The sequence below is a fragment of the Apus apus genome, chromosome 4 (assembly GCF_020740795.1).
Source record: "Apus apus isolate bApuApu2 chromosome 4, bApuApu2.pri.cur, whole genome shotgun sequence".
NCBI lineage: Eukaryota > Metazoa > Chordata > Aves > Apodiformes > Apodidae > Apus > Apus apus.
This window is the reverse complement of record NC_067285.1, coordinates 29,969,583-29,992,317: the sequence shown is the minus strand read 5'-3', so window position 1 is coordinate 29,992,317 and position 22,735 is coordinate 29,969,583. Positions and strand designations below refer to the sequence as shown.

At 40.4% G+C, this 22,735-nt stretch overlaps 1 protein-coding gene across 1 annotated transcript; it reads right to left on the bottom strand.

The window, feature by feature from the left end:
* Window positions 1-14,130: 14,130 nt before the first annotated feature.
* Window positions 14,131-20,474, bottom strand: LOC127384063 (protein NDNF-like). Its single transcript, XM_051617992.1, has 4 exons — window positions 20,279-20,474; window positions 17,994-18,189; window positions 17,334-17,467; window positions 14,131-16,367 (listed from the first exon to the last, which is right to left on the bottom strand). The coding sequence occupies exons 2-4, from the start codon at window positions 18,179-18,181 to the stop codon at window positions 15,016-15,018; spliced, it is 1,674 nt and encodes a 557-aa protein (XP_051473952.1). The 5' UTR covers window positions 18,182-18,189; window positions 20,279-20,474; the 3' UTR covers window positions 14,131-15,015.
* Between the last annotated feature and the right edge of the window lie 2,261 nt (window positions 20,475-22,735).

The following is a 22,735-nucleotide window of genomic DNA, read 5'->3' as shown; positions in this document are numbered from 1 at the left end:
TCAGATATGCAGGTGTCTTCTATAGCAATTGGAGGAGTATGGAGAGGCTTGGGTGGCTTCAAGGCATGTGGCTTGCTGCACTCTGTCACAATTACCAAGGTATGTAGCAATTATTCTTTTTCTTTATATGCAGAGCTATGCATGGATGAGGTGTCAAACAATGGAAGTCTTCCATTCCTTCTTTGTCATAGTATGTGGACTTTTAAATGAGATGAATCACTAACTTGACTTGGTTAACCTGAAGGGAAGGCCTTTTAATTATTAACTTAAATAGTTGTGGGAGTTTTGCACATTTTGCTTTAAGAATGTTATGCATTTTATACTAAAATGGGTTGAGTGTGTTTTATCTGACTGTCGGGATCTTTAAAGGAAACAAAACTTTTAATATTCAGTAGAAAACCACTGGCTGAAACCCTTGAACCAAATTAAGCTGAAGAGGTGCAGCAGTGATGCCAACTAACAAGAGTGCCCTTCTGTATGGCCATTATGCACAAGAAAGAGCTGGTGGAGTTAGTAGAGAGCAGCACAGCTGCAGAGAATGGTGTAAGAAAGCAGGGAAATGGACACTCTTGTAAGAGGTGTAATATTGCACTACATAGCTTGAGCCAGCAGTGTGCCCAGGTGGCCAAGAAGCCAATGGCATCCTGGCCTGTATCAAAAACTGCATTTCCAGCAGAAGTAGGGAAGTGGTCACCTCCCTGTACTTGGCACTGGTAAGGTCACAGCTTGAGTACTGTGTTCAACTTCAGGAGCTATGGTATAAGAAGGACACTGGGGTCCTGGACCGTGTCTGGAGAAGAACAATGATGCTGGTGAGGGGTTTGGAGGGCATGTTGTGTGAGCAGAGGCTGAGGGAACTGGGGTTCTTAATTCTGAAGAAGAAAGGCTCAGGGGAGATCTTATTATTCTCTACAGCTACTTGAAGGGAGGCTGTAGAGAGGCTGCTGTTGGTCTCTTCTCCCAAGTAACTAGCAATAGGATGAGAGAAAATGGGTTACAGTTGTGCCAGGGGAGGTTTAGGTTGGATATTGGGGAAAAAAATATTTACTGAAGAGTGTTGAGGCATTGGAATGGGCTGCCCAGGGTGGTGATGGAGTTGCCATCCCTGGAAGTGTTCAAGAAGTGTTTTGATATGGTGCTTCAGGATGTAGTTTAGTGGTTGTGGTAGTTGGATTACAGTTGGACTTGATGATCTTGAAGGTCTCTTCCAAGTTTAATGGTTCTATGATTCTACATGCTAAGTGAAGCTCACTGAACTAATCTGTACCCTTCCTGAACTCATTTTGTGTAACAAATGGAATAATGCTGGAGTGGCAAAGGGCACATAGGTCTTGATATGAGAGTGGATGAAGGATGCTTAATTTCTATATAGAAATGGTCCAGAAATACAGTAAAAAAAGACAATCCACTGGTGGAGTGGCAGTTATTGCGATGACTCAACACTGATGTAAAGGAACAGACTTCTTGAATCCCCTTTGAGAGTGAAGCAGTTGTGAGACTTCTATAATATCCTGTCTCTCAGGAGGAGGGGTGAGCAGGATTCATCCCTGAGGTAGGCAGGCAGTCTGTGGTACCACAAGATCAGTGCTTAGCTAATACCATAAAAATGGACACAGTGCTTCTGGAAGAGCTAGAGCTGATTCGTTGCACATACACTTCTTGACATTAGGATAGGCAGGTGATTCTAGATGATATATAAGATTATAAAGAAAGACCATAATTCACTGTGGTATTAAAATAAGCCTGTCTTTATGCATACAAATAGATTCAGGAAAATCAGTAGCCTTACTTATGTGACTGAATTCATGTGGCTGCTTAAGTGTGTTGCTGGAATGGAGTTTCATACTTTAAGCTACAGGATGTGAAGCAATGTACTTCAGGAAGAAAATATCCCCAACAAAATAAGATGAAAATATGTATTTTGGTTGTTGCTCTATGCAAGTCTAGGAGAACCCAAGTTTGAGTGGAGCATATTGTGTGGTGAGGACCAGTATTTTGGCAGGTGGATTGTTGCTGACTTAGAAGTACGTATCTTGATTCATGGCACAGCCTTCTGAATGCTTTTTCCACATTTTAGTAGGAAAAAAACAGTATAAGGGCACCTAGGTAAACCTATTGACTGCAATATTCTGATGTTGATGAAGCATTGCCTGTTAGATGCTATTAACCTTCTGGTGAAAACTCATCTTTTTGCATCATGGAGCTGATAAAACAAGAGCTAATAATTGAAAAACCTCCGTGTGCTCATACCAGATTAAGTTTCACAAGCAACATTCCTGTGTCTTACAAATGGGCTGCCATGGCACTGTGATTCCTGAGCTATGAGAAAATGTTTTCCTTGGTTTACAGGTGGGTTAATATTGGAAATTCCTATGAACAGTGCCAGATATTATTTGCTCTGATAAGGAACAACAGTTTAGGTTTTTTTCTTGTGTTTGGGAGAAACACATCAGTCATCTACACCAAGATAACATGGAGGTAGTACATTTCAGAACAATACTTAGTTTTTTTAAAATCTTCCTACTGTAGTTATAGCTAACTTTAGGCAGGTGCAAAGTGTGACTTTTTTTCACCTTTTTTTTCTTCCTCATCACACATTAATTAGAACAGTGATCTTAAAAATCTGTTTGCTTTTCACCAATAGCTCAAGTACTGCTCTTACAGCCAATACAACAAAGGAAGTGTTAGTTAAATTAGTGATTTTCAGTTTCATGAATGTGAAAACTGAGTCATTAGGAAAATACTGCATTTCTAGACTGTTAAAAACATTTTTGAGTGGAGTTATTTTAATGTTTAGTCTGTTCTAAATGGTTGGGGATTACTTTCCATGTATTTTGTTTACTTTGGTTGGAATGGACCAGTCACCCTCAATCAACTTGCCTGGCTGAAAATTTTGAGGAAGATGAGCAGGTTCTTGGACTTGATGGAGCTTTTCCTCTCACTTCACCAGTGGCATAACTTTTCAGGATTTTTCCTTGGCAAGGGGCCTGCTAGAGTTGTTCCCCCAGCCTTTAGTCAGGCTGTACTCCCAGTAGAGTAAGGAAAGAGATTTGTAGTTTATCAAATAAATTCTGTTTGGGTAGGGATTGCACAATTTGACCCAAGGGGGCTTGTGTCTGAGAAGTGACTGCAGGGCTGTGACTGAAAAGGCATGCTTCTCACTAATTTGCTTGCCTATGAAAATTGTAATTAAGTATATTTTGCTACCACCTATGGCTTAAACCTTACAACAATTGCAGTAGGTGGAAGGTAAATATAAATGGCTGAAGCAGTGGGTCAAAGCATGCTGAATTAAAATGCAAATGCAGCACAAAGTGACCTGTGGATCTTTATCTTCCTTCCAAGATGAATGTGTGTTTAAAACAAAAATTAACCCAGAAAAATACTTAGTGAAGAATAATCTGTCATTGACCTGGATCAACATGCTGACATAGTACAGTGGGAATAATCCTTGAAAGTTTATATAGCCCTTAGGATTATGTAATAAATTTTACTGTATGAATATGAAATACTGTTTAGTTTACAAATGGGTTCTTGTGTTTTTTTCCTTGTTGTGAATATATAATTATTTTTCCATCTTGCTGTCAAGTAGAATGCCTAGAGATTCTTTGGTAAGGCATGGAATGAAAACAAATTATCTACAGAGTCTGGGTCTAACTATTCCTGTGGGTAAGAACACAGGACTGGACTCAGTTGATTAGTCAGATGTACCAGTAATGTGCACAGTGTACCAGTATTCTGACTGTTAATTGTACTCTCATGTTTATCCAGCACTACAAGGATGTTGCCTTAAAAGCAATCTGCAATTAATAATTAAAAAAAGCCAACCCAAACAAATAATTGAAATTGATTTGGTGCATTTTTGCTATCTTACGTAAGAAGCATGTATTCTTTATCCACTCTGACAAATGAAGTAAGCTGTTGCTGGAATTTTCTGTAGTGCTGGAAAGTAAATGTACCTCTAATAGTTTATGATGGCTTGAAATCAGTGTTGGTAGAATGCCTAAAAATTCCTGCTTCCTGTTGAAAGCACATTCAGCACACTGGGACACATTTGTCTGGCTGAGATATGTAGAAGGTTTACTTCTTTTTTTATTTACACTAGATTTTCAGTGATTCCTGTTATTTCAAACTACATACACCCACACAGCTGTGGTTACTTGGAATCTGTCTTGACTGGAATATATCAGGAGTAATTGGGTTGGTATGCCATCTTTTGTTGATAATTGGAAACTCTTGGATTGGACACAAGAAGTTAACAAATTCCTTGTATTTAGCCATATGTTTTAGAAGTTTTTGCAACAGCAGTTTTCAGGTCATTTGTCTAGCTGGGATTCGAGAAGAAACATATGGCTCCTGCTTATGTCAGGCCTTAATATTCTTAAAAGTACTACTTCATAAACAGAAAAGAGCTCATTAGCTGGTAAATTATTAATAGATCTAACTGGAATTGTACCAGATATGCACAGGGACTCTTGAAAGGCCCTTTTTTTCACAGCCTACATTCAGAATTGTCTAGGCAGAGATATATGTCTCTTTTCAGTAAGACAAATAAAACACTACAAAGCCATTCATCTCAGTTAAATCAAACTATATGGCAATTTCACATTAAGTACTTCTCACATAATTAAGAATAGAAAAAAAAACGTTTGCTGATAAAGAAATAATGGATGTAGCTGTAACTTAGCTTTACACAGCTCAGAAAGCATCACTTATGTTCAAGTAATTAATGTGCTCATATGCATAACAAAGATTACTGTTTTTTGATTTAGTGGCTACATCTGCTTTAAGACTTTACCAGATTTCTGTTCCAGTGGACCTTTTTATTAAAGTTAAAATATCCTCTGGTGCCACCCAGTGGTAAAATTATTCCGTTACTTTAAAGTGTGAATAAACAATGGGTACCCACCACGTTTTTTAAGTGTACTCAAGTCCGTCAGGATCAGTGCTGTGGACTGACTATACAAATAATAAAAAGAAGTGGTTCTTGGCCGAAATTGCTTCCAGTCAAAATATTTCACTGATAAAGGAAAAAGTAGAGTAAACACTATACTACCTTCAACTGTCTTAAATTAATTTGTCTCTACAAGGTTTGGATACAAGCATGAACCAAACTAACCAGAACTTAAATTAAAGCTGCATTCTTAAAATCACCAGTAATGTTGTAAAAGACTAAATTAAAAACTCAGTATGCTGTTCACCCTTATTCTCTTGGGATTATTCAATATGCAATTAGGGTTATTCAAATGTGGATCCTAGGTTTGTGTCTAGATACTTTTTGTGTTCTTGTCATGATGCTGCAATTTGCTAGTGCTGTCCATCAAGCAGAAAGATCTATCTCTGTGAGAAGTATAGTACAGATGCATGGCAATGTGACCACTCATTGTGCACCATCTTATAAACTCTGGGTGTTTCAGAGCAGTTGTGCTACCTGCAGTGTTGGTAGCTCTACAGTGAATGCCCTCCCACAGGGCAGGCTGTGGTGGAGCATGTGCCAAGGGGTCCCCCTGCACCAGGTGAGGGATTGTACAAGGTGAAGGAGGCTGCAAGCCAAAACAGATCCAGAAACTCTACGGATTCTAGTGAGATATTTGGAGGTGGTCAGTTTCATTTACCTAAGTTATGGCCTGGAAACCAGTCTCTTTATCTGACCAAAATAACCCTTAAGAGAGATAGATCTCCTCCATCTTGTAGGAAGGCTGAAGGTAATTCTAGTTACCTTCCTCTCATGCACTTCAGATTTGTTTTTTCCATTTTTTTAAAATTCAATTTAAATACTCTTTAGCAGTGGGACATGAGCATGCTTACAGTTTTGACATTCCATGTCATTATGCCTTGCTGTGAAAGTTTACATACTTTTCTTGGAGTTTGTAGGGAAGTGTTTTATGGAGACAAAAATAACTTCCTACTCTAAATGAAATTAAAAATGCATGTGACTATTTTGGTAAAGTTTGTAGAGAAAGAAGCAGGACAATAATAGATGTAAATCTTATAAGAATATAGTGGGAGGGACAGTGCAGCCAAAGGATGTTGCAAAAGAACTACTTACGTGAATTATTTCTCAATCCTCTAGAAAAGAATGTTCAGTATGTTTTGACTGATCAATTCTGCTATCACACATTTTCTGAATACCTGGTTAAGATGGAATTAATAGAGTTGAGGCAAATAAACAGTAATACACTAGAGACAAGAAACAGTTGTATCCAGATAGCTGAAATACTAGGTTTGCTGCCAATTTCTGAGACTCAAAAGGCTATTAAGTAATGTTATTGTCAGTTGTTGTAGTCAGAACTGTGCCCAACACAAGCTGTAGATTTCTTCCTTAATGTCCTGTTTTAAACTATAAACAGAGTTTTTGAATGTTTTGAATCACCTTTCAATTCCATCTTCAAGTCTTTTCTTCAAGAATAAATACCCTTGCAAACAAATACTATTTACATGAATAGGAGTTCAGATACCACTTTTAGGGAAGTTTAATTTCAAAATGAACTGTCTGCTTTTTAGCTATGGAACAGTTGTGTTTTGGGGTTAGAAGTGACTTCTTGTTTGTAGCTAATTAAATTCTATTCTGGGGCACAAAAAAACCAAAACACTTTGCTTCTTTCTCCCAGGTATCCTAGAAAGTTGAGCATTGGTACTTGGGAATAACATGGATAAAGTACTTGCTATAAAAGTAGCATTTTTTCCTTTGCATAAACATGCAAGGGAGGAAAATGTTTTGGGCCAAATTGTTTGCAGATGTAACTGTTGTGGTTTCATTGAATTGTGGTCAGATTTTAAAAGATGTTGTCCCAGTAGGAGAATATATGCAAAGCACTTCTGATGGTCTAGCCAATTTGTGGGTTCTCAGTCTGAGATGAGAAACGGGCACTATGTGCTTTTGGAAATCTGACTTTCAGAGGATTGTGCCACATCACAAAACCAGAGGTTCTGACCCACTTATGAAACTAAGTGTCTGAATACACAACTTTGATTTACTTTTTTAGGTCAACCCAATAATAAACCTGTTTTCTCCTTTGAGTTGTAGATTTCCTTTCTTTAAAGGAAACCTTTTCTCTGGGTAAGGTGTTGTCCTCCAAAGCTCTGGTCACAGACAGTAGTGTTTAATATTGTTTCCTCTTTGCTCGGGGTTCTTTATGAGAAAAGGCCAAAGAATCCTCCAAGTTAGAACTGTCCACCAAATACAGTAAGCATCCTGAGGCCTTATAATTGTCACTGTAAGCAAACTGGTCTTGCTTTCCCGGTCCCTTCATCATTGTGCAGCTGACAATCCACAATTGTGGGTGCTCTCAACTCCAAATGCTTAAAGATCTTGAAACTGGCCCCAAGTCAGGACACTGCGATACTGTTAAGCCATGTAGCTCATGCATACAATTACTGTCTTTGTATAAGGAATGGGAAAAGGTAAAGGAAGACATTAACTCCTAAATTATAGGAGTTCAGTGGGCACCACTGCAGTGAGTAGCAATAGTTCCGCCTGTCTGACACCAGTAATTTTATCACAATATTGCAAGCATCCTGGAAAAACAGCGAGACCCAGCAATGCTGTGCATTTCGTGTTAGCTTTGTTAGTTCCTGAAATTGAGAAACTCAGCTCTGACCCATCCACTCTTTTGGTGTCCTTTATGCTTTTTTTTTGTTTCAGAGGCATCTTCTGAGTTATGCCTTATGGCAAGTTTTTCCAGTCCCTGCTCAAGGAAGGTTAGTTTCTTCCAAAACAAGTTCAATGGGATGTGAAAGCATGGATTTGTTAAGGAGCCTTGTGTGCTTCTTGTGAGCTTTAGCTCCCTTTTTGGTGCCTAGTGCACACATTGTTCAGGGATGACTTTATCTTTAGATACCGTTGTGCAACTTTATATGAAGATGTTTGGAGCATAGGTTTTATGAAAATGAAGATAGGTTCAGGAGCAAGTATTACAGATTCTCACTCATACATCTTACAAATGTGTTGAGTAGATCATAGTTTTGTCAGTAATTTGCATGCAGAAGTGTTGACTTTAAACAATTTTGCAACTAGATGGCACTCATTCTCAACAGCCTTGAATCCTCTGTACCTCATGAGTGAGGCAGAGGAAGCCAGTCAAGTTGCCAGCTGTGCTTCTCACCCATTTCTCCAATGTATACCTGTGAAATTCTGCACTGGGACATGGTAGGAAAGTTGCTTTTCTGCACTCCTGTAACTGAGAGATCCACTCAAATAGCAGACCTTAAACTTTCTAGATATTATTTCTGATGGCCTTAGAAGGGACAGATCATGCCTTAAGCTTATAATGAAGATGCCTTTAACCTGTTTAAAGCCATAGCCAGGCTCTTCATACTTCCAGAGAAGGAATGGGAGCCCACATTGGTACTTTCTGTCTTGAAATTGAATGTCCTTCTGAACAATGGTACCTCATCTGTGCTGTGCAGTGCCACTTTGAGTGTGCCAGGCTGGTTTAGACCTGTGCCTCCCAGAAGAAAGTGAAAAGCAGAGGAGCTAGACTTTTTCTAACTGCTTCAGGTCCTTGTTTTGGTTTTGTGCACATTTTTTTATATAGCTGATCTGTTAGATGTGAAATCCAAGTCTTGCAGCACACTACCTTACAGTGTGTTGCGTGTGGTTATTTCAGAGGCCTTTAAAGGAGTCTCTGAGTATTTTCTTGGAGTCACAGTCTTGGTACAGAAAACATGCTGCATGCTGACTTCTATTGTGAGTCACAAGCTACAGGAATACTGGGGATGTAGTGGGTTTATATGCTAGCACTGAATCTTGGAGACAGAAATGGATCAGTAGTGAAGCTCAATCAAGCACAGTCTTCCTTCTGCTGAAAAGAGAATGACAAAGTGATTGATATCACACCACTGTGGTGCTGGTGCCTGGAAAATGCTGCAGGAAGGGCCAGGACTGATGTATCCCACTGGCAGCTTTTATTAGGGCTCCTGCAGAGCCCTGCTGAAAATGAATGTCATGCTGGAGAAATTGCTGTCCAGGCCAAAAGGCTTCCCAAGTACTTGGCAATTTACAAAAAATGGGAGCTGGATGCAAAATATAGATCCAGGCTGGATCTTTCATTGTCTTAGAAACTTCTAACAAACTCAAATGTTACCTCATTGCCTTCAGATTCTTCATGCTTTTCTTCTGGTCCCACCCTGCCCTCTGAAAGTCTCTTTTCCTACTGAGTTCTGCTTTTAGAGCAATTATTACAGGAGTCCAAAAAATCTTTTAAACTGAGCTCCCAGGTCACCTTCTGAGAGCCTCTCCTGTGCCACTGATAGCAACACCTGCAAAAAGAAACAGCATTCTTTGGTGCTTACCTCCTCTTTCTTCTCTGCTGTCATCTGGGGGCAGGCTATCCTTGTTCAAAACTTCTGTAAGTTTGAGGTAGAGCAGCAGCATTGCAGAAAACCTTCCTCAGACCAAAAGCAGTATAGGACAGGGTAGGCTGAGTGGGACAGCTGTACATAACAGTTTTCCAGGGATGGCTCTTAATCCCTGTGAGCAAATCCTCAGTCTCCTGCAGTGTCCACAAAATCATTGACAAGAATCCTCAAAGAACAAATCCCTGACAAACTGGAGTCTGTTTCCTATGTTCCACAGTGGTGGGACATCCAGCTCTGGTGGTTGGTAATCTCTGTGAACTCTTGTTAGCAAGACAGGGAAGAAGCTTTCCAGAAAACTTCCCTCAGGGCAAGGGCACTACAGGAGAAGACAGTTGTCAAGGAAATGGCTGGCATCACAACTTGCTGGGCAAATCATGTCTGAACTAAAATCCCCAGTTTAACCTCATCAAATCTGTGACTGCCTGTGGCACCACTGCATTTCTCTGCTTTGACCCCTTCAGTGATGGCAGTTTTGAATCTCTCAGTCACTGGGAGCATTGATGTCACAGCCCATTAAGTGCCTGCCTTTTTTTGTTCCTTGGCTGTCAATTTTTATGCTCTTTAGTTTTAAACCAAAAACAACCAAAACAAAAACAAACTTGAAACACTTGAAAGATTAAAAGAAAATAAAATGTAAGCTCCTTGGATTTTTTTCCTATCAATTCTTCTCTAATAATCTTTTCAGCCAGATGCTTGACTTGTTAAATTTGCTGAAATATTTGCTCCTGATAAGTCTTATCAAATAAGCTTTTCCTGCTGGTCATACAGCCTGACACTGCCCTCTTGTGCTGGCAGGCCTGGCGGCAGCACAGCATTCCCTGTGCTGCCTGGGATGCTCAACCACCTCCTGCCGGCATGGCCTGTTGGAACCACAGCAGCTCATGCCAGCAGCGGTTTGCCCAGTAGCCTCTGGCCTCAGCTTTGAGATGTATCCTGTTTTTTTGCAGAAGGATGCAGTGCAGGAGTGTGATGTACTTATTGTTTGCTTCTAGTGAATTTAGCTGGTTTTTACAGTCCTTTTGCTTAATGCTGCCTGCCAGACTTGCCCAGGAAATACCTGTGGGTTTGCAAGAGAAACACCTTCACCTGTTGGCTTGGTTACACTGTTGACTTCTCAATCCAGTGTGTGCAGAACAGGTAACACTGAGAAGGATGAGGAGCTGTGCACTTTTTGTTCATCTTCATCCTCAAAGATGCATTAATGTATTTTGTTTTGCCTGAATTTGTTATTTTTGGTTCAGTTGCCAGGTCATCAATTTTTATTTAAATGCCAGAGACCTTCAGTTGTTCTAACAGCACCTGAAAGCCTTTGGCATTTTGGGGTCATTGGTTTGGACTTGCTGTCAGTGCTGATATTATTTGACTTTTAGTATTAGATTTTATGCCTTGTCCACAGCTACATTTGGACAGGATGTTTAACTGTGATGTCCATGGTATGAATTCATGTCCATGAACTCCACTCACCAAAACCCAAAAAGCAATACTAACCAAGCCCAAAATGAGGGTGATGTGTCTGTCTAAACAAACACATCAACTCTGTTTGAAAGCAAGTAGTGAGCAGGATTTCAGTCCAGCACCTGGGGCCAGAATAGCAAGACTATTTTTATCATGTTGCTTAAGCTGAAAGAAACCTTCCAAGTAGGAAGGCAGTAGTCAGAAAAAAACAACAAAAAACAAAACATACAAACATAAAGATTAAATTAAAGAAAATTTTGCTCAAAGCTGTGAATGCAGTCCTGCATGTATTTGTGGGCAAAGAGGGAACAATTTCTAGAAGACTACCAGATCCAATTTGAAAGATATTTGCATTTTTTAAGAAGCTTAAACTAACAGGGAATGAATAAATGGGCTGTTAAATACAGGAGGGAAAAAGAATGACAAGAGATGATTCTCAATGTCACTTGATATTTAATTCATAAATGTCATTCCTCCTTGAACCAAGTGTCAAACCTCTACGCTGGTTTTAGGAGGCACTATCTTTTGAAGTGTTTAACTTAACTGAGCAATTATTAATGTCTTGAATTTCAAGGTTTTCAGCAAGAGCAGCTGTATGAAATACTGTAAAGTGATGTTGAGGAGCCCTTTGCTGTACTGTTTTGCAGTTCATAGACCTGCACGATGGCAAACCTTGAAGCCCTTTATCTGACTGTTCTGGATACCTGCACCTCATTTCCAGCATGCAAGTGATGATTTTTAAGGCTTAGTCCACAGGGAAAAGGGGATATGGAGCTGAAACCTGTTTTATTATTTGGTCTCTCTGGTTTTGCTATCCCTAACCCCCACTTGCCATGTGGAGGGGTGGCTTAGCAATGGGACCAATTCTGAGAAAATGCTGGGAGAAGATGCATGGCCTCAGGCTTTGATCTTGGTTTTGACAGAACTTGAGATATGTTAGCTGGAAGCATGCAAAAGCTGGGACCCACCACTGAATACTAGGAAAAATTCTTCAGCCTGGTAGCAATGTTGAGGACATTAAGTGATCCACAAAAGCAAAACATTGCTCTTGAAACATTATCTGTGAAATTATCTATCTGCACTTCCTATGTGACTCAGATTCAGTGGGAATGGAGAGCAGATGGGAAGAGTTGTTGACAGCTTAGGACAGGATGGACTGAAGGAACTGAGTTTCTCTAGAAACTCAGCAAAAAAAGACTGCAGAAAGCATGAAGAAAGGAAAGGATGTAAATGTAGCTTGTGAATTCTTTATGGTCAGATTGTAGGAGGCAAGCACTAGTCAAATGGGAAGGAGAGAAGTTGGAAAGAGGCCAAAGAGCTTTGGAAAGGGAAGGGCTTCTGAGTGCTGAAGACAGGGAGTGTTTCACATGAGCAGTTTGTAGGGGCAGGAAGTGCACCAGTGGTGTAATGCAGCACCTTTGGTTTTGGTGTGAATAAACTTCACTTGCAGAACAGCAGTCAGCAAAGTGACCCTCAGCTTAAAAACTAGTGCTCCCAAAGGCTGCCGCAAAAGCAGGGTGTGGACATGGTTGGTTTAAAACAGGTTTGCAGGCTGATGCACACAGGCAGAATCACAGTGGAAAGGTCAGTGGAGAGGAATATTGCCTGCTGTTCATGGGGTCTATTAAAGACCATGGCTGGCTGCATGAATACCAAAGTGGGCTGCCACCTGGGGAGCAGCTTGCTGCGTCTGCTTATATTAAATGCAATGGCTTTTAACAGAACAGTATGTTCCTCTCTACAACCAAGCTCTGCTTCCTTTGAGCAGGGTCCTTTGCTGATGGAGGGACTGGTGTGGGTGGGTGGCAGCTCCTTCTATGAGCAAGGGACCAGCAGGAGGGACTGTCATCTCTGCTCTACTTTTATCAGCCTGGCTGAAGGAACGGTAAGTTGGGGTCTTCAGAGCTCCCTACTGGTCTTGGCCTCAGCCAGGTCTCTGCATGTGGCAATAGACAGGGGCACCTGGAGTGAAGAGGAGCTGGTGAAGCTGAGAGGAGAAGAATCTCTTGGCTTTCTAAAGTCTCCCTGGAATATCTGCTCACCTCCAAACCTGCATTATTTTTTCCTCCAGATTCTGATTAACTGCAAGTGAAGTCAGTGCTACTCCAAACCTTTGCTTATGTGCCACCTCTGACTGCTCAGCTCTCTTTGTGCCCTCTTCAACTGTTCTTCTGTCCCTTCCTTAGGGCTCTTGGCTGTAGCCCTAAACCAAGGTTTTGCTGAGAATTCTAAAGCCAGCTCAGTTGTGAGAGATACTCTTTAGCAGAGGCACTAGTATTGGGCAAGATGCCAATGTACCTTTCCTAAGTGACATTTGTGACATTGTGTATAGAAGGCAAAAGCAAGGGTTAATGTTTTGAAGCCAGTGGATTAAGAATATATTGCATCTGCAATTTAGCAGATCTTCCTGTTCCTCCTCTATTATCATTATGGTTGTTGTTACAGTCATTTGTAGGGGATCTAAGCAAAGTTAATCCAGAATATAAATGCCTGAAATTGAGGAGGAAAGCAGAAGAAAACACGAAGAGTTCAAAGTGGAGATAATCCCTGCTGCTCTTTGAGCTCAGACTATTTTTGGCAGGAGCAAAATGAAGGGGAGACTTTCCTTGGGAAGAAGGTAGTGCAGCTGCCAGCCCCTGTACTCAGCCAAAAGTCCCACAGGGTGTGTGGAGGAGGTCACAAAGCACAGGGCTCCTGCTGTGGCACTGCTCAATCCAGTACAGTTCCTGCAGGAGTGTAAAGCCTAGCCAAAGCCCAGAAATTGCAGCTGATACCATGTGAAGACCAGAACCCTTCTTCTGGGACGGAGCCCACTAAGGTATAGTGTGGAGCACACAGGGTGCACAACACTATAAAGTCTTCGGAGCAGGAAAGGTGTAATCCTCTGTGTATGCACAGAACTGATTCAGTCCTTACCAAGTTGCCTCCAAGCATGTTTGGATAAAATAATTATTCAGAGTTAAGCTAGAACTTTGACCCTGAGTTGCAAGAAAACATCTGAAATATATAATAATGGAAATAATAATTTAAATCTCTACTTAGTGTAATTGTAGAGGAATAGGAATTACAGCAGGCAACCTCTGGGTCAGGGAATCTATTGTATCTCTTTCTATGTAAACACCAGACCTGCCAAGAGCCTATGTGCAAAATGATCTACTGATAATTGAAATTGAGCATCGGGGTTTATTATACTTTTATTTTTTATGCTGTCTCTTGTCATCTAAGGAAGGAAATCAAGGAAAGAAGACAAAGTGTTTGTCAGGGTTTTTTACTACAAATCTTTTCCTTTCATGATATATAATAGGAAAACCACATTTATTTTTTCCTAAAGCAACAAATTTATTCAGGTAGGCTGGATTAAAGATGTAAAGAGTGAGTACATTACCCTCAGGAGTCACACAGTGATAGATACGGGCTTGATACCAGAGACTATAGGTAAAAATCTCCTTTCCATGGCAAGTTTCCTTGCTTGCTGTTCTCCTCAACAGGCAGCAGCATGGCATTGTACTTGTGCTCCCAGAAAATCTGGATCCAGAGCCAGTTTCTGACCTGTATTTTGCCCACTTCTGACCAGGCACAGTTTCTCTATAGAAATAAAAGCCAAGGAAACATGCAAGTAAATAGGGAAAGATGTATTTTGGTCTGCTTTACAGAATGACTGGAGATTTACACCAGTTCCACTGTTTTGGGGTTTTTTTTGTTTCTTTTTCTCACCATTGCTGTTCAAGCAGTGGGGAAGTTCCATTTCTTGAGAGCAGCTTGACTGTGGGGTCTGTCAGTTCCTCATTAGCTGGAGATACACAAAGTGGAAAACTCTCTACCTTAACATGATGATGTTCTTGAGATGTGTTTCCCATCACTTCTGTGTTGGATTTGGGAAACATTTCAGTATTCAATCTATTTCTTATGAGTGTCTTTGTGGGTATTTATTTCCATGTGCATGGATTTGTTTCACAGGTCTCTGATGCTGATGTCTGAATGAGACATGGGGGGGGGGGGGGGCGTGCTGAACTTTTATGGGAGAGAAGACACAAAAGAAAACCTACTGATCTAAACAACCAAGATGTTTCCTCCGTAGAATCTTATGGCTTGAAAGTTTTTGTGAGTTAGCATATTTTCAACTGCATATGCTGTGGCGTAGATTGACGTAGAGTTTGGTAAGTCTTCATTCACTCACTTCAGAACATTTATTTAAAACTTTCAACATTTTTTTCTGGTCTTCACGACTTTGCTGTGGTATCTGATGGGAATACCAGATGGCCCAAAGAGGTAAACATCAAACAAGTAAAGTGTCCCTGCATCCAGCCCACTGATGGTCTCTGTGGTGACAGCTCGCTGGAGGTTGATATCATAGAAATACTTGCACAGCACTTTCTCAGACTTGTGCCGAGATTCAGGTCCAGAGCACCTGTCTGCACTCTGCAGGTCCATCCAGACCTGATCTTCTTCAATCCTTTTCTTGTACACGCAATACTTGCTCTCCTCTTGTGTTCCTAGCCAGGCAATGGTGACAGAGCTGCAGGTCCTCAGTTTGCTGAAGGACTTGATTTTTAAGCTCTCTGGAAGAAGTGGGAATAAGGGTTTGTAGAAATGGGGGGACACCTGTACTTTCACAGAAGAGTTTGAGTCCTCTGTGGACCTCAGCTGCACTAAATATGTGTCCAGCAGCTTTCCCTTCAGTAAGAAATACCTCAGTCCTGAGATGTTTTCCAGTGCTACTGTTTTACCATTCCTTGTTATGTGAACCTGTGCTTGGCCACGACACAACTGAAAGGTGAATTGTATTTTTTTGTGCCTTGCCTGGTACTGTAGATTATAGAATTTCTGTTTTTTCCCATCCAGGACAACCTGAATCACTTTCCCATCTTTCAGCTCTGTCACTTTGGGTTCAGGTTCTTCCAGGGTTCTTGCAAATGTCCCGGTGTAAGCAACGCTGGCATTTGTGAGGAGATTGACAACAAAAACATCAAAATAATACTGAATGCTGGGACTGAGATTGGGCACTGTGTAGGTGTTCTTGGTACCCATGCATATCTGCCTGACCTCCCCACTACTTGCTTTGTTGATGATGCTCAGTTCACTGTTGGACAGTATCATCACCTGCTGTGGTTCAAGAAGGTATGGAGAGAGAGACAAAGCTAGTGTAGGTGGCAGTTTCATTCCAGAGGATCTGATGGCTGTCTCAGCAGCACATAAGCTCTTATAGTTGTGCTTTTCATTAACTAGAAGACAGTACTGGATGTTTTCTCTATGCTGCAAGACAGAGGGACTGTGTTTCCAAGTCAGAGTCACTGTTGTATGCCCAATGCCAATAACATCTATGCGTGGATCCATTGGAAGTTCTGGATAGAGGTTGGCAGATGACGTGTCAGTTGTTAAGTACACAGTGATGTGTGTGTCTCTCTCAGTGGATAAGAACTCTAGCATGTAAAGGGCAGAATGAGAAGGCATCCCCATGTAAGTCTCTACAGAATTTCCCTTATAGTTGAAAATGGTGGATACCATGCTTGGAGCCCTCTGAGATTTTGAGACCTCTTGTATATCATGATCACCTGCAGGCAAAAAGCAGATTTGTAACTTTTGCTTTAATAGATATGAAATAAAGCACGTTGCATAGGTTTTATTGTTTACATGGCAGGTAATATCCTGTTTTCTTCCTGAAAACAATAATTATAATTAACATTTTTTTGCTACTAGCAGTTTATTAAAATAAAACCTGAGTAGCTTTTATTTTAGTAGTGCATTGTAAAATTGTTTTCAAAAAGAAGATAATTAGAAAACTACACCTGGCAAAAGATTGACTTGTGTTGAGGCAGCCTCTACAATTTTCTTTTTCTAGTGCTGTCTCTTTGAGTACTTTTCTTCAAGAAAACACATACTTCCTATGAAAATTTTCTTTGGTTTAGTTTTGTGCCACTGACTCCTCTATGAAGAGGGAGAATTCATTACTTCAAAGGAATGTTATTTGAACTTCTCAGTCATGTGTACCTCCCTGAGAAGTAAGAACTTGTTAATGGTAGATTTCAGTTTGAAAAATTAAAATCATGAAGCCAAATGGAATTTCCTAGAGAGCTAAAAACAGCATGATGCCCACTGCAGTGCAGATGGTGTTCTTAGAAAAAATAATTTTAAAAACTCAAACCCCAAAACAGGTGAATTTTTCTGCACATCACAAAATGACTGGTTCAAGTGGCTTAACCAACAAAAAAAAGAGCTGAGACAGCAACAGGAAATCTGGGCCAGTACAAATCGCTTATGAAACATTAGTGTTTGTGGAGCTCCCAAATGTTACCCTGATCAACTCTTTCAGATGTAAACCTTGATGTACTTGAGTTGATAAAATCCCTTGGGCTGCCATGTTTCACCCCTGGAAACAGGGGTGTCCTCTTCAACCCATGACAACCCACAGGAGAGAAAAGCATGAGATACTTATGTGTGTGGGGAATTTTCTGTAACACAGCTCCTTATGAATAACTTCTGCTTTCCCTGTCTCTGCTCAGGCAGATCAAGGGTTTTACCTCGTGCTTCTTTTCCGAGGAAACTTGCTGAAGCTGTGTGCACAAGTATGCTCCATTCGATGGGAACATCACAGGGGGTCACTGTTATTGTGAAAGGTGCAAGGGCTCTGCCTTCCTCCACGATAAAATAGTACCTGTAAATGTGGATTAAAATCAAAGTGTCAGAAAATTCAAGTCTGTCTGTGACACCTTGTCATCAGCCTTTCTGTTATGGGCCACTTCACTGTGGGTGGGAATGACTGCTCCCCTTTGAGATGCATCATCACAAGGGGATGGTCAATGTCTGAAATCATCAGCTGTGGGATGAATTTCTCAATTTAAGTAAAAACTTGCCATTGCTTGGTTTCCTGTTTGGATTACTCTGAGATTGGTAAGATCCTCACTTGATCACCTAAACTGAAGGGGTCTTTGCTTCCTAACTGCGATCTTAATATTATGTCACAAGAGCTTAGCAAAGTTTGCTCTTCTGAGATTTCAATACTCATTTGCCTTTAAGAAGGAGAGCTTCTAGTTTTGCTTTTGTGAGCATTGTCACATTGTATAGCATATGCCATGTTCCAGTTTCTGTCCAATGCATATCAAGGCTGAACCATCTGGCTCACTCCCTGCTCCACAGCCATGCTGGGTGTGTATCAAATTCTGTATGTATTGGGCTCTTACCTTTTAGGTATATCCTTCAGTAGGTGAACTGTAGTTTCCTTACCATCAGCAAGTATCAGGGAGTGGTAGAAATTGAAGAGATCAGTCTTGTAGCTCTTTTGGGAACTGGTGGTGGATGCTTTTATGGAATGGCACAAGCAAGCTGCCATGAAAAGGTGAAGAGGCAGGTAAAACCCAAACCAGGACATCTTCAGTACTGCAAAGTGAGATGACAGAAGTAAATGGAAACTGCTTTCTTAGGAGAGAAAGTAATCAGTGACCCTCTCTTCCTGTGCCTTTCCTGGTTTTTATCATAATCAGAGCAAGTCAGGGATTTAAACAGTGCCAGTCTTTGTTTTGCTCAATTGCTTGAAGTTCACAGAGAAATATTTCTCAGAGGATCTCTCTGCAAAGATTTAAGGGCAGAAGCTGCTATCAAGTCTTTCATTATAGAAAAATATAGTCAATGTAGTACAAGTGCAATATCACAAGACAGTTATAATAAGACCCTTTACACTGCTAACAAAATGAGTGTAGAATTACATTTAAATACTGTTCCTAGTTTAGTCTTCATTTAATAAGTTCCCAGGCTGTGTTATTTGTAATGGAACTGTCACTTTCAAACTCATAGGATTTCACTATATCCCAAACACTTTCCACTATTCTGCCAGAGATAATTGTTTTTATTTAATCCATCTTAACTTGGCATGTGTAGAGAAGAGGGTCAGAATAACTTATTCAGAGCAGTTGTAAGATACTGTTTGAAAAGTAGAGGATCCTATGTAAGAATCCCTAAACTGATACTTAGGAAAGTTTAATCTCTTTATGTATCTTATTTGGAGGAAGATTTATTACTGTAAGGCAACTGGATAAATAATTCTGAGAATTCTGTATTACTCATCTCTTTCTCATCTGCATCACTTCCAGCTTATCTCAGCATTTGCTGCTCACAAGAACTTTAACATCTCTATTGTATTTGCTCTGCTAGGAGATTTTTAAAAATCACGTATGTCCCCTTTGCCAGGAGGCTTTATTATAAGTTTTGAACTTATGACAGAAATTCATACAAACAGTCCCAAAAATAATATCTTCAAATGCTGACATTATTTAAACTATGCTGTACATTGCACAGATCTACACAGATATAGGAGACTTCAACTGGGACAAGAATTTTGACAGCACACTACTATGATTTTATTGATTATAATTACAACTTTTTTGTCTGCCATAGCCCGTTTCAGAAAGAGAGGAAAGTACAAATGCAGAAAGGGCACAAAAGGGAGAAGGAAGAACATAGATCTTAATGCAGGTGCCAGCTGTAGCTCAGGGATTTGGAAAGCAGAGGGAGCTCTGTGAGCAAAATCCCCCTTTTTTGAGGAAAAAGTAGCTTTTTGCATCTTACAAGCAGCAAGGAGTAAAGATCCTGGTTAAATCTCATTATTGGCTAATGATAGAAGAGAACATAAGACAGGCTCAATCCTTTGGTGTTCTTCTTACTTGTTTGAGATCAGTCTTTTCCTTATGGTGCCTGCAAAGGGTGCAGAAGTTCTTAGGCAGCCAAAATAGCAACAATTCAACAGACCTGCTGTCCATTACAATTGAAGTGACTTTACAAAAGGTGAGGTTTCTTTATAAATTAATTTTAGTCATGCACATTTAAACATTATTGAATACATCTGTAGACTTTTATGAAAAAAATTTCTTTTAATCTGTGATTCCCAAAGTAACACATCTTTAGTATCAGTGAGATTATTATTGAAATTATCACTACTGTGTCATCTCAATGGCCTAATTAATATCCTTATAAAGTTAGGATATTCTCTTCCTTTTTGTAATACATTTAGCACCTGGCTGAATGCAAGATTAAACAACCATCTGAACAAGTCTAAAAGTAAAGATTACCATATAAATTCAATTTTTAATATTTTAATATCACCTCTTTCCTTATTACTGAGTAACTTCTTTGCTGGTTTGTTATTCTTGCAGTCTAATTAGAATTTACAGATTCAACATATAACCTCAAATATTTTGTTTTACCTTTGACAGGGGAATCTGAGTTGCTCTGTCCTTCTGAGAGGATTAAATTAAAAAAAAAGTTTCTGCTGCTTAAATGACAGGATCTTGCAAACCACACTGCTGCCACAACAGCTCAGCTTTTCTTGTCCAGGAAAACAAATAAAACAAGCAATCAACCAACCTATAATCAGCTTATCCCAAAGAGAACATCATCCTTAAGTCTTTCACTCAATTACACAAACAATATATTCTCAGACTCTCAGAAATGTTACAAAAAATAGTCTGCTTACCATTTGTTCCTGGTCAGATGATCTCAAGACTAGTTGCTTTGCCAAATAAGCACAAAATAAAACAACATAGGCTTTTCAGATCTCTGTAGACAGATGAAAACCAAAACTGTGCAACCAGTTTAACAGGACAGAACTGATTTTTCCATATGGGTCTGGAACAGACATAGGAACTAAAATGCCTGCAGTCTTTCAAGAAAAAAGAAAAAAAACCACAAACAAAGGCAAAAAATCCCCAGAGTTTTGGTAGTTTCTTAAGTTGGGTTTTTTCAAAGGTTGTTTTAAACTTGCATGATTTTGAAACCTCCTAAGTCCTGATTGTTGCCCTTTGAGTTCTGGAGTTCCTTCTGGAGGTCTGTGAAGCACGTTCAGGGTGCTGCCTCCAGCCAGCAGGACTTTATTCCTGCACAGAGTGTCAGCCAGACTGTTAGAGCAGCCCAATCCCAGCGTGGCTGGCCTGAGAGCAGGTCTCTTTGACAGAAATGCACAGTGAGGAGGAGGGGGTGAGATGGAGAGAGCAAATGCTATTAACCCTTGTTAGCCCTTAATACAAGCTAGCCAGGGGCACACCAGTATCCTCTGGGAAACTAGTTTTACAATAGTAGCTTGATGGCCCTTCTGTGGAGCATGTAATCTCCTTGCCTACAGCACTGCAGAAGTTTCAGATAATTTCAGGTTTACTGTGTTTCTGCTGTGGTTTTGTTAATGGTCCAATAGGTGCTGACTGGCTTATAGAAGGGAAAGCAAAAAAGCTGTAAGGGAGGCAATGTTCTGCATTAAAACAGACTGGAATTAGCAATCCTTTGAAGACTGACAGGAATCTACTGAATAGGGCTGAGCAGATTTCTTGGCTTGCAGAGGCCGTGTAAGAAAGAAATTCCAAAAGTGTATGGGCTAGGGGAGTATTTCTGGAGTGAAAGTATTGTGGCTGAGGGAGCAGGCAGGAAAAGGGTGCATGGGAAATGGCTCCAAGCAAGCACAAACAATCACTTCTGCAGTTGAGGCTGCAAAGCAGTTGTAGCAAAGCCATGGTCCTGAAAAGGCCTGTTCCTGCTGAGCAGAGCAGGGTATGGCCAGGATTCGTGTATTGCTTGTACTACTTAACCTCTTGGCCTGAGATGTCAGGAAAGGAGCCCTGGGATTGTCCCTGTGGTCATGTGTGCTCAGCTTCAAGTCTTAGAAAGGCAAGCCACAAACCTGCATGAGTTTCTAGACAGGCACTTTGCAGGGGGCAAAGACAGAAGATAGTAGGGAGGCTAAACCTTTCATTTATTTTACAGTGAAGTCTCTTGTTCAGTGTTTGAAGAATGTGACTTGCAGTAAATCGTTACCACTGTCCCCCTGGATTTGAAGATGTATTCTTTACGCATTCCCAACACCAAAAGTTTTTTAACAGGGATGTGAGGAACAAGTAGAAAAAGTCTTCATGAGATTCTGCATAGCAAATCCTTACAAAAATGTTAATTTCCTTATCAACTGATGTCACGCAAAGAAATATTTACTGTGTTGACTCTCACTGCGGAAGATGGCAGGAGTAATTATGTTGCTCATCAAAGTTTTCCTGAAAATTTATCTACAAAAAAATTTTGCTGAGCAACTGGGCTTTTATAATAGTGTGGGAGCCTCACTGCAGGCATGGTATGATCAGAGTATTGGTGCTATTGAGCTAGGAAGGAAAATTGCAAGTTGTTTGCTAGAAAAGTAGCAAAAGTAGGGTAAATAGCAAATAGAGTCCTTCAGAAAAATTGCCATTCTAGTGTGAATTCCAAACCAGGTAGCATCTGGGTAACAGACATGGAAACTAATGAAAAGACAAGAACCTAGCCAGAAGCAAACCATTCACATAAGGAGAAGTATGAGAAAATGGTGCTGTCAAGTCCAGTAAGTTCTAAGAACAGGCCTGGAACAGGGAAAATGTAGTTCAGATGAAGTGCATTAAAAATATGCACTGAAAACAGGTGATGAGAGAACGGGTTTTGGCCATAATATAAATGTAGGGACTACAGTCTGGTTTTTTTCAGAGATTTGGAGGGGCTAATGAGTGGAAGTAAGCAGGGAGAATTATAAGGTTGTAACCAGTGCTGTGAAGTAAGAAGATCTTTGGGCAGGGCTCAGGAGCAGACATCACATGTCTGGTGAAATCCTTAGTTAATATAGACACAGTGGAATGTATGTTCTGGAAGGGATGGACTCACTTTCTCATCCTCCTGAACCTCCCCACTGCTGTCAAGACAAGCCATTACCAAGCACACAGTACAGCTTCCAGAGAAAGCCATTGAGTCTTTCCCTTGGCCATGATTTCAGCTGTGTTTAGCCAAATGCTTGAAGGATTACTCTGTCTCCCACTGAATTACATGAGCAAGGATATCAGGTGAAAGAGGCTGACAGGATAGTTTGAATGTGGAACTAGTCCAGTTTCTCTCACAAGGGCTTCTCACATGCTTTGCTGAAGCAGGATGC

Bases quoted from the DNA above. Each gene is read 5' to 3' on its own strand.
- LOC127384063 (XM_051617992.1), bottom strand. From the start codon at position 18,181: ATGTCCTGGTTTGGGTTTTACCTGCCTCTTCACCTTTTCATGGCAGCT. The intron at 17,468-17,993 runs GTAAGAGCCCAA...CCACATTTACAG, and splicing joins CTGAAGGATATACCTAAAAG to GTACTATTTTATCGTGGAGG. The intron at 16,368-17,333 runs GTAAAACCCTTG...TTTTGCCTGCAG, and splicing joins CCTCGGAAAAGAAGCACGAG to GTGATCATGATATACAAGAG.